Source organism: Chiloscyllium punctatum, chromosome 11, assembly GCF_047496795.1.
Source record: "Chiloscyllium punctatum isolate Juve2018m chromosome 11, sChiPun1.3, whole genome shotgun sequence".
NCBI classification, from domain to species: domain Eukaryota; kingdom Metazoa; phylum Chordata; class Chondrichthyes; order Orectolobiformes; family Hemiscylliidae; genus Chiloscyllium; species Chiloscyllium punctatum.
This window is the reverse complement of record NC_092749.1, coordinates 70,035,549-70,050,726: the sequence shown is the minus strand read 5'-3', so window position 1 is coordinate 70,050,726 and position 15,178 is coordinate 70,035,549. Positions and strand designations below refer to the sequence as shown.

At 38.5% G+C, this 15,178-nt stretch overlaps 1 protein-coding gene across 4 annotated transcripts in view; it reads left to right on the top strand.

Moving 5' to 3' along the window:
• usp34 (ubiquitin specific peptidase 34) overlaps positions 1-15,178 on the top strand; it is a 367,536-nt gene that overhangs the window by 281,016 nt on the left and 71,342 nt on the right. For all 4 annotated transcript variants that reach the window (XM_072581002.1, XM_072581003.1, XM_072581001.1 and 1 more), the window contains 6 exons: positions 2,020-2,084; positions 2,208-2,283; positions 2,397-2,444; positions 3,828-3,893; positions 5,842-5,922; positions 6,125-6,210. In XM_072581002.1, coding sequence (XP_072437103.1) covers positions 2,020-2,084; positions 2,208-2,283; positions 2,397-2,444; positions 3,828-3,893; positions 5,842-5,922; positions 6,125-6,210 — 422 coding nt within the window. The remainder of the gene's footprint in view (positions 1-2,019; positions 2,085-2,207; positions 2,284-2,396; positions 2,445-3,827; positions 3,894-5,841; positions 5,923-6,124; positions 6,211-15,178) is intronic.

Here is a 15,178-nt window from a genome sequence, read left to right as displayed (position 1 = left end):
AGTAGTCTGAAGGTAAGTTTAATAAGAGAATGGTAATGATTTAGGGAGGGGGCTGGGGTTGATGAGGAAGAAGATTTGGATGGGGGTGTTGGAAACTGGATGCTGGAACAGCTGAATAAGATGACTGATTACTGAGCGGTGAGGAAAGCACTCTTGCTCCCTCTGAATCTGCAGAAAAGCTTTTGTAAGCATTCTTATGTACAGAAGATTTTAAAACAAAAGGTGTACATTGGCAATAACAGCCCCTGAAGATTCCTAGGCTGGGTAGGCCTAATACAAATGCTGTTCATTACTTACTTTGAAACTAATCTGTTCAAAGATGCTCTCTTACATCTGTGGAACATGATGGGTCTTGAACCTTGGCTTCTTGGTCCAGAGGTAGAAATGTTACCTACTGTGCCACATCCCTAAACAAATGAGCCACTGGCCTCATTAGAAAATCATAAAATGTTATGATCAGCCTGTTCAGAGGTGTTATAACATACTTCTGGTGCAAATAGGACCTGATCCTGGATCACCTGGATCAGAGATAAGGACACTGCCACAGTGCCACAAAACCTTTCATTACTACTTTAGATATTTTAATCACCCTTTTCAGATACAATTACACATCTCTGGAGCAGATGGGACTTGAACCAGAGCCTCTTCGGACACTACCAGTTCGCCACAGGAGCTCATGTCGTTACTACTAGTTTTTCATACTCTGAAGTGTTATCATATACAACTGAGCAAATTTCCGACCGCCAAAATTACTGTGACTTCTTTTGCATTTTTTAAAAAACTAATACCTACCACCAGTAAAAACATGTGGCCAATTTAGTACTTATATACAAAGATTGTTAAGGATAGTGCAAACCTTCAAATGTGAGAGGGATGTAGGGAGAAGGAGAAGGGACCCTCATTACCACTTTGTTTAAGAGAGCATCTGAAACCACTGTTACATTCTTTACTTATGAAAATTAAGTGCCTAATGTCTGATTGAGTTGATCACTGGGGGCAATGCAATTTATCATTTGAGGCACATTCACCTGACCTAATTTAAAATTAGTCTGCAACCTGTCATTTGTTCTGACTTACAATAGTGTGTCTATACTTGAAGTTAATTGTTCTATTTAAGCCCTTTTCTAGATCATAAATGAAAATGATCTTTTTACACTGGGTCCAAGTCTTACATAGAACATAGAACAATACAGCGCAGTACAGGCCCTTCGGCCCTCGATGTTGCGCCGATCAAAGCCCACCTAACCTACACTAACCCACTATCCTCCATATACCTATCCAATGCCCGCTTAAATACCCATAAAGAGGGAGAGTCCACTACTGCTACTGGCAGGGCATTCCATGATCTTACAACTCGCTGAGTGAAGAACCTACCCCTAACATCAGTCCTATATCTACCCCCCCTTAATTTAAAGCTATGCCCCCTTGTAATAGCTGACTCTTACACAGGGGTTTGTGCACAATAATCTACACTGGCACTACAATATAGCGCTTCGAGAGCAGTGTACTGACATTTGGATCGGACAATAAACCAAATCTCTCTCTATCTACTCGGTTGGACGTAGAAGATAATATGACACTTTTTTGAAAAAGAGGAGGAGAGTTATCCCTCATGTCTTGGCCAACATTCATCCATTATTCAGCATGATTTTCTGATCACTATTACATTGCTGTTTGTGAGAGTCTTCTGTATGCCAATTTTGTTGTGTTTTCTACACTCTGCTAATGACTATATTTATAAAGTATTTAATTTGCTGTAAATTGCTTTGTAAAAAAGAAACTACATAAATGGCAAGTCATTTGGTTTTGTCATTTCTGCTATTTTACTAATGCATCCAACATGATACAGAGGAATTGTAATATTAAAAACAATATAAAATAGCGTTTGATTAATGTAGAAGCGATGAATGTACCTTTTGAAAATGTAGTAAACTGCTGTTCTTGAATATGTCTCAGTTAGCTCAAACAAACCTCATTGCTAATTCACTCCCAGAATTGTTTTTGCTGTTTTTATTGTAGTGGATTTGGCATGACAACATGCAGTTTCTTCAGGACAAGAATATTTTTGAGCATACCTACTTTGGGTGAGTACTACTGGATCAAAATTGGTCTGCGCCAGTGTAACATGTCTAGACTATTGTAGTGAGTGGCACTGGGGGGAAGAAAAAAAAAGCGTATGCTGATTTCAGTGAATTCTGCTTTTCCAGCTTTATGTGGCAGTTATGCAGTAGCATCCCCAGTACATTACCAGATCCAAAAGCAGTATCACTTATGACTGCTAAGGTGAGTGTTTATTCCATGTTTGATTTTTTGCAAACACTAACTTTTTTTATTGAATGAAGAGAATATTGTCTAATCATACACGATTGTTAACTTGAATATTTCTTTGATTTAAGCTAAGCACCTCTTTTGTCCTGGAAACTTTCATTCATTCCAAAGAAAAGGTAAGTGGAAGTTTTAATTGTCATAGTGTACAATGTAACATGGAATCCCTACAGTGTGGAAGCAGGCTATTCAGCCCATTGAGTCCACACTGACCTTCCAAAGAGCATCCCACCTTGACCTACTTCACTACCCCAACCCTGTAATCCTACATTTCCCTGGGCTAACCCACACAGCCTGCATATCCCTGGACACTATGGGCAATTTAGCATGGCTAATCCACCTAACCTACACATCTTTGGACTGTGGAAAGAAACTGTAGGAAACCTATGCGGACATGGAGAACATACAAAACCTGGGTCCCTGCCACTGCGAGGGAGCAGTGCTAACCACTGAGCCACCATGCCGTCCCACCATTGCAACTTTCCCCTCACACATTCACCCTCTCTTCCTCAGCATCACTCAGCAGGTTATGACCTGAGGTATCTGGGGATGTGGAGTCAGGTTGCAGTCGCCAGGAGACTGGACAAGGGAACCATCAGTGTTGCAACTAAATATTGAAGATGTTGTTGCGACTTAATTTGGCCTGAAGGAGATGGGCAAACCACTGATGTTCTAGGATTCAACAAATAAAAGTATGGCATTTACATTAGAGGAACGACAGATTCTTGGCATGCATGTAATTGAATAACATTTGCCTAAAACTAGGTGCCAGTACTTAACAAAATGAAGTACAGTTTTAAGAAATTGTACTTTTATTTTTAATATGAATCTCTTAACTGAATGGAGCAGTGCATTGCTTTATAAAAATGCAATATATTAATATAGATATAGCCATCTGAAAGCCTGATGTATGTATGGAGGTGTGGTTCTAGTTTCTGATATACTACTAATTAACCAACATCAGCCAGGGAAGTAATGTCAGTGAGCAATTGCAGGAAGGGACAAAGCATCCATGCCTTATGCTCATAATGCTACTTTAACTTTTGGATCTGCTTCTGAATGTTAAATGTAAGGATATTATTGTAATTTGTGGCCAAAATTCTCAGATCAGGTTCACATTTAAAGCAAGTTATCTACAAGCATGGAGCCATATTGTATTGGGAGTTACTGCCATTAACAGTATTATTTGATATACAGTTCATGAAGAAGTATCACCTACAGAAGCATTCCTGGTTTGATACATTTATGCAGGAGGAATGTAGATTTTTGTTTGGTTTCTGTCACTTCTCAAAATCAGGTATTGTGATCTTGACCCTTGAAATGTTTGTTCATACATTTACCAACTACTTTTTTTTTGAGGGAATTGTGAATTTATCTGGATAATATATTGAGTTTAAAAACATGAATCTGTTTCCTTCCCTCACATCGTTGATCTCATAAATTTTAGATTATGGATTACGAATAACACACCATGACTTGGTTTATAATTCTCTTTCTCATAGCCCACCATGTTGCAATGGATTGAGCTTTTGACGAAACAATTTAATAACAGCCAGGCAGCCTGTGAGGTGAGGAATCTAGCTGATCTCTTGGTAATTTATACTTTGTTCTAAATGAGTCCTTTGAAAGTTCTAAAGGAAAAGATTTCCTGATTTAGCTGGCAGTTGTGCTGGAACTTCAGTGCTTCTTCATTTGTTATATTCCAGAAACATTAGAATAATCCAAGCCACAAAAGCTGGGTGCAGCAATTACAGGAATCTGTCCCTTTGAAACATTGATGCATATCTAGTTTACTGTGCTTGTACAAAACTCCACCTCATTACTCACTTAAGGATTATTTACATTTGCATTTCCTTGAAGATCAAGTTAAAACATTTAAAACTTATGCTGATCTCTCCAATGTTCATGAAACATTTTTTCTTGACTTTACCAGATAACTAATTCATATTTATTCCTCTTCAAGTTCACAAAACAGCAAACAATCTTCTGTCATGCAGCACATATACTAAAGGAAATGTGATTCGTAATTAACAGCTATAGAAGTGTTAAAGGTGTTGTTATTTCTGCAGTAAGAAATCAGATTGTTCAAGTGATTACTTTAGCTGTTTATGCTTTGATTTATTTTACATTAAAAAGGGCCTCGATTCACTAGACAAAAACTATGTATGAACAGTTGATTTCTTCTAAATATCATTTATTGATCAATAATTTCTACAACTGCCAAGCCAGTCAAATATTTTTCTGATACTTGTCGATGTGTCTTATCAAAATTTCTATTTAGTATTTTAAGAGCATATCTTTACAAATAGTTCAAGTAGAGGTACAGAATAGAAGAGGATATCTACTGAAAAATTACCACTATGTACATGAACAAAAAGTGCCAAACCTTTTTGTTAAGTAAATAGAACTGATCTGAATTTCATTGTGGTTTTACAGATCATTGCACATTGGCAGTGCCTAAAAAGTTTGTATTGATATAATTTGTATGGATCTAAATGTCAAAAGCCAGTGAAATCAAATTGTGTGTTCTATAGCTGGTTAGTTCAAGAGTATGTTGCTCACCCAGAAACTGGTTCTATATCTTTGAGCCACTGTTTAGATCTTAAAGTGACAGAAAAGTCTTAAATCAACAAAAATAAAGACATTGTTATATGTTGTAACTCTTTTGCTCAGCCAATTGACATCATGTTTGATGGAGTCATTTCTTTTTTTCTTGCATTGCAAAATGGCTTCATTTCAGTCATAAGACCCTCTAGCAGCTTTTGAATATATTTAGCTACCCCTCTTCAGAGCCGCCATCAACATCTTCACTAACAAGATGCAGCAGGACATCATTTTCAGTCTTTCCATGCAATACCTACAGCAGAATCCTTGCAGTTATATCTGTCCACCATGCCAAATCTTTAGTGTACACACCCATCTTGGTTTCCTCTCCATCTACAATAAAAAGTGACTTACCACCATTGCACTACCATCTTATCTGTTTCTCTCATAGCTACATATAATTTCTCACAAATGATCATTCACTGGCAGACATTTTACGAAGGGACTCTACTCTGTTTCTGGAATATGGTTTTGGGAATGAGGCGGTCTGCAGACTTGAGCACAAAGCTTAGATGCTCATATTACAAACCAAATTCTCCACAGGTGCAGGAACAGTATGGCTTAACCTGCCTTCTGGCTCCTGGACCTTAGTTTTGTTTTTTGAACTGAAAGCACCTTGTCGGATATCAATTGCAGCTTAAATTGTTGCTGCCATGTCCTCTATAATCTGCTGAACTGCAAGCTACTGATTGTGACACACAACCTGAATTTTAAACACCTACACTTCTTTCCTGACAAGTCGAGGTACAATTATTTGAGTTGAATTTTATGTGCCTGATAGTGGGAGCAATGATAAATTTACACTGATATTATAATTTCACTGCTTCGTATGAAATATGAAAATTGTAATGTAGAACTTTTTGTTCAGAAATTGTCTGTGTTATTTCAAAATTCTGACTTCTTTCTGTATAGTGGTTTTTGGACCGAATGGCAGATGATGATTGGTGGCCAATGCAAATCCTCATTAAATGTCCAAATCAGATTGTTAGACAGGTATGAAGTGCTTTAGTTCATTTAGTGTAATAGTAATTAATGACTATTTGATCCTTTAAGCATATTTCAGATACTGCTTTCATTCTATTTTTGAGTGTTTTGTATACTTGTTAATATCTTTGGTAATAATTTTTTAAAACGTAAGATGTGAAATAAAATGTATAAAATCCTCTCCCTTTGCACCTTACTTTGGGCTCTGCAGATGTTCCAGCGTTTGTGCATTCATGTGATTCAGCGACTCAGGCCTGTGCACGCACACCTCTACCTGCAACCTGGAATGGAAGATGGGTAATGACAAAAAATAATTTCTATATTTCAGAATATATTTAATGAAATATAAGCCTTGATTTCCTTCTGAAACAACACCAATGCTTTTTCGCCCTATGAATAATTATAAGGTTAGTGTTTCAGGTCAATCTGCATAGGCACTTCCTGATCTGAATATTTCCGGCATTTTGATTTTATTCTAGCTCTCATCAACTGGGCTAATTACTTGTTTCACATCAATTTGTAAACAGCATTTCCTCAAGTTTAACAGGTTAACAAGGCCTGTTAACTCCCCCTCTCCCCCCCCCCCCCCCCCCCTGCCATTTATCTCTCAGCCCCCTTGGACTACAAGCCCCCTTGGACCACAAGCCTTATTCATAATGAAGGGCTGATGCTCAAAATGTTGATTCTCCTGCGAGGTCCATCACCTCATTCCCATGTCATCCATGCAGGGGTTTCTCAGGGTAGTGTCCAAAGTCTAATCATCTTCAGCTGCTTCCCTTCATTGTAGGTTAAAAATGGGATATTCAATGATTGTAGAGTGTTCAGCACAATTTGTAACTCCTCAGGTACTGAAGCAGCTCATGCCCAAATGTAGGAAGACCTGACAATAAATGAAAAGGCTGAATATTAGAAAATAACATTCCTACCATTAACTAGAAACTCAAATGGATTAGCCATATAAATAAATTGACAAGAACAGGTAAGAGGCTAGGAATCCTGCAGAGATTACCTCACCTGACTCCCAAAGGCTGTTCACTGTCTACAACCCCTAGGCTGAGTGTGCTGAAATACTCTGCACTTTCATGAGTGCAATAACACTAAGGAAGCTTGATACCATCCAGGATAAAACAGCCTGATGTATTGCCACCACATCCACAGTCATTCAATCCAACATTGTTGTCCAGTGGCAACAGTATACAATCTACAAAATGCGCTGCAAAAATTCACCGAGGCTCCTTAGACATCAACTTCCAAGCCATGACCACTACCAAGTAGAAGGACAAGAGCTACAGATACATAGTAATACCAACATCTGAAGGTCCACCTCCAAGCCACTCACCATTCCTTCAGTACCATTGGGTTACAATCCTGGAATTCTGTCCCAGCAGTACTGTGGATCTATATATAGCATATAGAATGCAGCAGTTCAAAAAGGCAGCTCACTACTACCTTTTCATGGGCAACTGGTGATAGGCATTCAGTGCTGGCCCATTCACATTCGTGAATGAAAACCAAAATACCTTTCTTTGGTACTGTTTACTGCAAACTTATTTTTCCTGTGCTAGGTTGTTTTAAACCGTTAAAAATCAATGAATTTTGAATAGTCTAAGTTACAATTCCTCACAGCAGCTGCTCATAAAAGGATACCTTCTCTCCTTTCACTGAACTGAGCAATCTAAACCTCTTGCAGTAAAAGTTACTTAAAACGTTCCATTCCCTTTATGCAGTTAAAATTCCCACTTTGTATCAAATTGCTAAGTACTTACTCTGACATAGTCTGGCCTAGTGCTTTCACATAAATTCTGTTAGAGAGACTTGGAGAGCCCTTTTGCGGCACAGGGATAATGTCCCAACCCCTGAACCACGAGGCTCAGGTTTAAGTCCCATCTGTTCCAGAGGTGTGTATTAATATCTCTGAGCAGGTTGATTAGAAAAAAAGATTACTTTTTTTGAAAAAGATACATACTGATGAGTTACCAGCTTGCTGAGCTAAACTTCCTGCTGCAGTGATTAACAATTGCACAAAGGGCTTTCAGCTGATTGACAGCTAAATGCCAGCCCAGACAGGCCCCTGCTTAACAAGACAATTTAACTAACTTAAAAGTGACTTGTTCTAGATGTTCTTGACATTGCTAGATTCTAGAGAATGTTTCCAGGCATGAGGAACTTCAGTTGTATAGGATTCAAGAAGTTGGACTTATTACCCTTTTGCGAAGTGAAGATTCATAGAGATATTTAAAATTACGAGGAATCTGGAGAGAGTAGGCTGAAATTGTTCCATTGGTAGAATGATCAAAAGCCAGAGTGCACAGATGTAAGGTAATTGGAAAACAAAGCTATATCAACACAGTATTAAGATCTCAGCTGGAGTATTGTGTACAGTTCTGGGCATCACAGTATAGGAGGGATGTGATCACATTGCAGAGAGCGCAGAAGCGGATTACAAGAATGGTTCCAGGGATGGGGAACTTCAGTTATGAGGATAGATTGAAGAAGTTTGACCTGTTATTCTTGGAGAGAAGAAGGCTAAGAGGAGAGTTCAAGAGAGGTTTTCAAAATCGTGAGAGGGCATGATAGAATAGATAGGTTGAAACTGTTCGTGCTCATCAAAGGAGCAAAAGTGAGGCAAACCTTTCTCTCTCAGGAGTAGTTAGAATATGGAACACATTATCTGTAAATGTGATGGAGGCATTTGAAAGGGCCTTAGTTAATTACTAGGATTAAAAATAATGATATAACAATTTTAAAAATAAAGGGTATGGGTAAAAGCAGGAGATTAGCAGTAGGTAACAAGCCAGTGCAGACCAAAGGACGACTCCTGCACCAATACACTTCTGTGATTCTTAGAGTAATTAGGATCTGGAATATACTGCCTGAGAGTTGTGTTCCTTCTAATTTTTCCTGCTAGTCTGTAGACCTCCAAGGCAGTGGATTCCAAACCAAAAGTCAGTGTGTGTCGAGCAGGTGCACAGCTTAGAGGCAACATTGCCTGAGTGTGGTGAAAACAGTGAGACATTCAAGAGGTAATTGGATTATTATCTGAAAGCGAAGAATATGCAGGGCTTTGGGGATAGTGTAGGGAATTGCCTGTGATGAGTAGTTCTTTTTCAGAGCCAACACTGAAATGGATTTTGGTGGCCTCCTTCTGTGCTTCAGGCATTCTGTGATTTTCCTGTAGTCACTTAACTGCTCTTCCAAGTTTTAGTCATAGGATATTTGAAGGATCTCTCAAGTATAACCATGGTAGACACAAGGAGTTGAATACTCTCTGCTCCATGCACCAGAAGAAGTGACATAACTGGTCACAATACATTGTCAGACTTTCAGAGACAACCTTTCAAATGAGGTACAAACTTTGACAGCTTCAACACTCTCTGTCCCAGATTTAACAGTCTCACCAAGCAAATGGTTTGCACTTGTGAAACACTAGTTGTGAAATAAAAGATGACAAAACGGGATCTTTTATTGCTATCCTATACTTTTGAGTGACACTTCTAGATATGAGCTTACTGTCACCAGTGAAAAGCCTGTTTAGAAGGTTGATTTAAGACAACGTCTCTGAGCCATCACCTGTCCAATTTATCAGCAAATGAGGGCATTTTTCTTGTTAAACAGTAGAGAATGAATGCCATACACAACTGAAATCCAAATACAAAACGGCTAAGTCTGCATGTAGATTAAAAGGTTCAAGTCATATATCCCATCCAGGGAACTTGGTCACCCACTGAAGTATCACAAGCTTGCAGTTAACCTAAATCTTGAGCTCATAACACCTGATAGAGCTACATGTGAAAAACAAAAACAGAAGCTAACTTGGGGAATTGGATAACTATATAACACTTAGCACTCCAATTATGCATTGAACATATATTCAGATAAACTCAGTGAAATTGTTTCTATGGTGTGTATTCCACAATCATCAGTTTGTACAATTTGTAACAACACACTGACAAGTCAATATTACAAAGGCATTCAAAAGTCTCAAGTTCTTCAGTTATTATTTTCACAACAATTCTAATGCATATGTATTTTAATTAATGTGTGTGATTTTATCTTGGAGAAAGGGGATGTCATGATATCCGTTTAGAAGGAAACATGCCAATGATCAAGTAACCAGGGTGTGGAGTATGTGATTAGCAGCCATTGTTAGTCTAACTTGCAGCATGTAGTGTGAAGAAATGTTGCTGTGTTTTCCTTTAAAAATAGTTGTTGAACTTTTGTAACATGTCTATTTATCATAGAATAGAATCATAGCATCCCTACAGTGTGGAAACAGTTATTTGGCCCAACAAGTCCACACTGACCCTTCGAAGAGTAACCCACCCACCCAGAATGTTCCCCTCCATTTCCCCTGACGAATGCACCTAACCTACACACCCTCGAATACTGTGGGCAATTAATCATGGCCAGTTCACTTGACCTGCACATCTTTGGACTGAGAGGAAACCAGACCACACTGAGGAAGCCCACGCAAACACAGGGGAGAATGTGCAAACTGCACATAGTCAGTTGCCCAAGGCTGGAAGTGAACATAGGTTCCTGGTGCTGAGGCAGCAGTGCTAACCACTGAGCCACCGTGTCATCCTGAGTAATCCTGTAACAGGTTTTCAAATAGACAAAACCTGTATCCATTTACCAGTCCTGGTGTGAGATTGGTAAATTTATGTAAGTAAACACAAAACTACTATAATTTCCCCATTTGGAGAGCTGGTGGAGACGCAATGAGCCAGTTGGTTTCTTTCTATAAGAATCCTGTACCTCTGAGAAGTATGTGGCATGTGATTTTAATATTCTATTGCTTGTGCCAGCCCAATTATAATCTATAAATAAGTATTGGTACAGCAGTGCTCATGTCATAGTATTGTATGGTGAATTTGTTAATTTCTATTTTATAAAGTTCAGCATTTTTCTTAATTATCATGAGTAAGTTTGGGTTACATGCACAGTAATCTGGTAAGTAGTCATCGAGGTTTACAGAATGGAAACAGACCCTTCAACTCCGCTTTTCCATGCTGCTCAGTTTTCACAATTAAACTAGTCCCATATTTGGCCCATACCCCTCCATGTCCTATCCATGTACCTGTCCAAATGTATCTTAAATGTCGAAATTATACTTGCCTCCACCACTGCCTCTGGCAGCCTGTCCCAGACACTGTCCATCCCCTGTGTGAATAAATTGCCCCCAGACTCTTCTCTATCTCAAATTAAATCCAGCCATTTATATTTACAGCAACTTTATTCATTCACATTTATTGCCCATCCCAAATTGTCCAATAAGGTTTAGGTACACTCGCAGCATTGTTAGAGAGAAGGGGGGTGGGGGGGGTTGTTCCAGGATTTTGACACTAGTATATAAAGAAGTGGCAGTTTGCTTCCAAATGAGGATAGTGCATATCTTGGAGAGAAACACTCTAATGTTGTTCTCATGCATTTGCTGCACTTACCGTTTTATAAAGGTTATGGGTTTGAGAAATGCTGATGAAGCAGCCTTGGTGATTTGCTACAGTGTATCTTGTAGATAATACTCACTCCTGCCATTGTGCATCAATGATCGAGGGAGTGAATGTTGAAGGCAATTAATGGAATGCTAATCAAGTTGGTTGCTTTGTCTTATCTGATATCAAGCTTATTTTAAGTTTTTAGAGCTTGCTCAAGGCAAGATTATTTTATCCTTATGCTTTGGACAGACTTTGAAAACTCAGGAGATGAGTTACTTGCTACAGAATTTCCAGACTCTGTTCTGTTCTTGAGCAATAGTATTTATATGGCTGATCCTGTTCATTTTGTGGTCACTAGTAAGCCCAGGATATTGATAGTCGGGGAACAATAATAGAAATTTCATTGAATGTCAAGAGGTGATGGCTAGATTCTGATTGAATGGCACTTGTGTGGTGTGAATGCCACATGTTATTTATCACTCCAGGTTTTGCTCCATCTGGACATTGACTCCTCAGATATTGAAGTAGTCTTCAATGCAGAATGTTCAGCACCAGTCATTAATGAACAAGCCCATTTCTCACTTTATGATGGTTAGCAGAGCATAGCAAAAACAGAGGAGAATGATTGGGACATATCATTTTGATATAGCTTCAAGCAGTGAAGGTCTTATGTGACCATCATTCTTGATTTTTTGGAGGAAGTTGCAACACCAGTGGAATTAGTAAGCTCCACATGGTCTACCATGACTTACAAAGGCACATTGTAAAAGTTCCACACAATAGGCTGTATGGACTAGAAATTTAAAACTAAGGTAGTTACCAAATGTTCAGACTCTTAATTTTAAAAGAAATTCTCTTCAGGTAAAGAAACCATACTGACAAACTCTTTTCCTAAAAGTAGATTAGTTGCTCTTCTGTGTTGGGTCAGGTTTGACATTAAATTGTTTTTTACTTCCTACCTATCATTTGGCACTAAAGTTCACTCTACGTATATGCAGAACAATGTTCAAACATACATGTTCAAATTGTATACAAACGCAAATTGTTGGGCCAAAACTCAGTAGATCCGGCAGCATCTATGGAGAGAAAGCAAAGTCAGCTTTTCAGGTCCAGTGAACCTTCTTCAGAACTGATTGTAGTTTGGAAGAGATGGTAAATATGCTGAGGATGGATTTGAGAGAGTGGGTTTTAATCACAAGTCAAAATTGTTAAAGGCTGAATGTCCTCATATTCGTCCAACATTTTGCCCAAGATTTTCACTTACAAAGTGGAGATGATAATACTGGAAGAGTTCATTAATTAGGTGCTGCACTGGGAGAGATGCTAGCACGCTGGTGGATAGATTGAGAATGATCAGATGGTTTTCTTTATGGGTAAAGATCTTGTGAATCATCAGGTTTTCACCTGGTTCTTTCATACAGTGCTGCCAGCTTTTATGAGAATCTATTCCATGTAAATACCAAATCAGAGTTAAAAATAAAAATTTCTAGACTATCTGATAATTAAGAAATGTGCTAGCATCTTGCTGAGAGTTCAGAGTCTAACAATTAATTAATTCCCATTTGCATATCTTTTTCATTTTGTAAACCTGATCTTCTGCCTTATTGTGAAGTTGAATTTTGTGACATCTCCATCTTTTCCCTCATGGAACATGTTCTTCCTACAGGATTTCACTTCAAAGTCTCCAGTTTTAGGTCTGAAAGTGATCACAGCAGTTGCGTGTCACAGTGATAATGTATAGTGTCAGTTTTGAGAATGAATTGTTCATGTACTCCAACAGACAATAGCTAGAACTCAATACTAATTCCTGGTCTAAAGATAAATGATTTTAAAAATAAACTGCCATTTGCTGCAACAACTACTCGCTACTCCATAATTCAAACCCTAAGAAAGACATTAATGCCATCATCAAAATTGGGTGTTTATTTTCTTTCTTTTGTACCTGTTGAGTGCAAAGTTGCTTTTTATTTTGTGGAATATTCAGATGTGAATCCATTTATGGTTCTGCAATCAAAGTTTACTCTGATTTTGTTCCTCAGAAAAGATTATGGACCTGTGTCATGGAGCAAAAGATTTTTCAACACAATCCAATCTTTCCGATCAATTTCTTCAATCCTTAGAAAATGAGAGAATCCTTAGAGATGACAGAAAATAATTTGATTCTGATTACCCAAGTTTAGCTAATATTTATTAGAATCTGCAAAATGGACCTTTTTGCTTGTGGTTCAGTAGCATCTGTCTGTTTTGTAAATGCTTTACTTTTATTAGAATTTATTCACTCTGCCTAAACTTTCACAGAAATGTGACCTGAAGGTTGTGATAATTGATCCCAATTTGTGTCTTGAACCATAGTGTCTTATACATTTTTATTTATTCCATCTCTCCAGTGGGGCACTTGACACTAGATGAGGTGAGATTTGGTTGAATCATTAAGTTGCTTTATTGTACATATAGCAAACATATAGAACAATAATAATCTGACTTAATTCAGTTGATACAACTTGTCTTCACAGTGCTTCATAAACAAGCAACTATCCCATTTCAGTGACTGGCTTTGCTTGACTTAACTGACTCTGACTCAGTGTTAATGGCGCCAGTTCCCGCCTCAGGCGACTGACTGTGTGGAGTTTACGCATTCTCCCCGTGTCTGCGTGGGTTTCCTCCGGGTGCTCCGGTTTCCTCCCACAGTCCAAAAGATGTGCAGGTCAGGTGAATTGGCCATGCTAAATTGCCCGTAGTGTTAGGTAGTGGTAGATGTAGATGAAGGGGTATGGGTGGGTTACGCTTCGGCGGGGCGGTGTGGACTTGTTGGGCCGAAGGGCCTGTTTCCACACTGTAAGTAATCTAATCTAATCTAATCTAATTTTTTAACTTAAATTTTAATGCTGCCATTTTAATATTGGTTTCTTCTCTGCACATAAAATGGGCTAAGAGCTTTGAATCTTCTACCACATTGGGCAAGATGTATTCTCTAGCCCTAGGCAAGCCAATCGATTATTTATTATTTTGTCTCAGGGGTGGGGGGAGCAAATTTGCTATATAAAACTGATCTTTGTCAAGCTGCTTTGTTTTAAAATCATGAGAGGACCATTGCATTTAAAAAAAAATCAGCATTAAAAGTAATTCTTACTGAATTATTTTTGTGGAAGAGTGGTTGCAACACATTTTTAAAATAGAAAGCATCTTGCAGATATCCCCTACCTGAAATTCTCAGTTATTACTTGTCTGTCTTAAGAATGGAAGTACACTTTAAAATCCTCAACATCTCATTTGTGGAATGATGTTTTGGTGCGTGCTAATTGCATCAGCATAAACTTACTAGAAAGCCAGTTACATTTGTGAAGCCTCAGGTATGTGCATCACATGGTTGACAGTCTGCTCCCAAAGATCTCTGCTACCCTAAGACCTACTTCATGATGACTTGGACTCCAAGTCTGGATCCCCTATGCATCCATATTTCTGCTTCAAATCAAACTGCGAGTGAGCCATGAATATGGTGTACATTAACATGGGTGACTGGAAGATTGTGAAACCTCTGGATGGTTGAATAGTTAGAGGGCCATTGAAAGAAGCAAGGAGAAATTGAAAGAGAAGGCGGCTGAAAAGAGGGTCCAGAAAATACGGATGTTCGCAAATCTTGCACCTCTCAAGTCTTACTATCATTTGTAGTATAAGCCCCTGAACTATATCCCAGGATGCTTTAACACAAAGTTACAATCTCACCATCTCATGAGATAGAAGCTTTTCAGCAAAGCTAGCATATCCTTATTTTTGTAGATTTCACCTACTTGCTTGTGTTGTGGTGTTTGGTTTTTCTGAGGGGGATT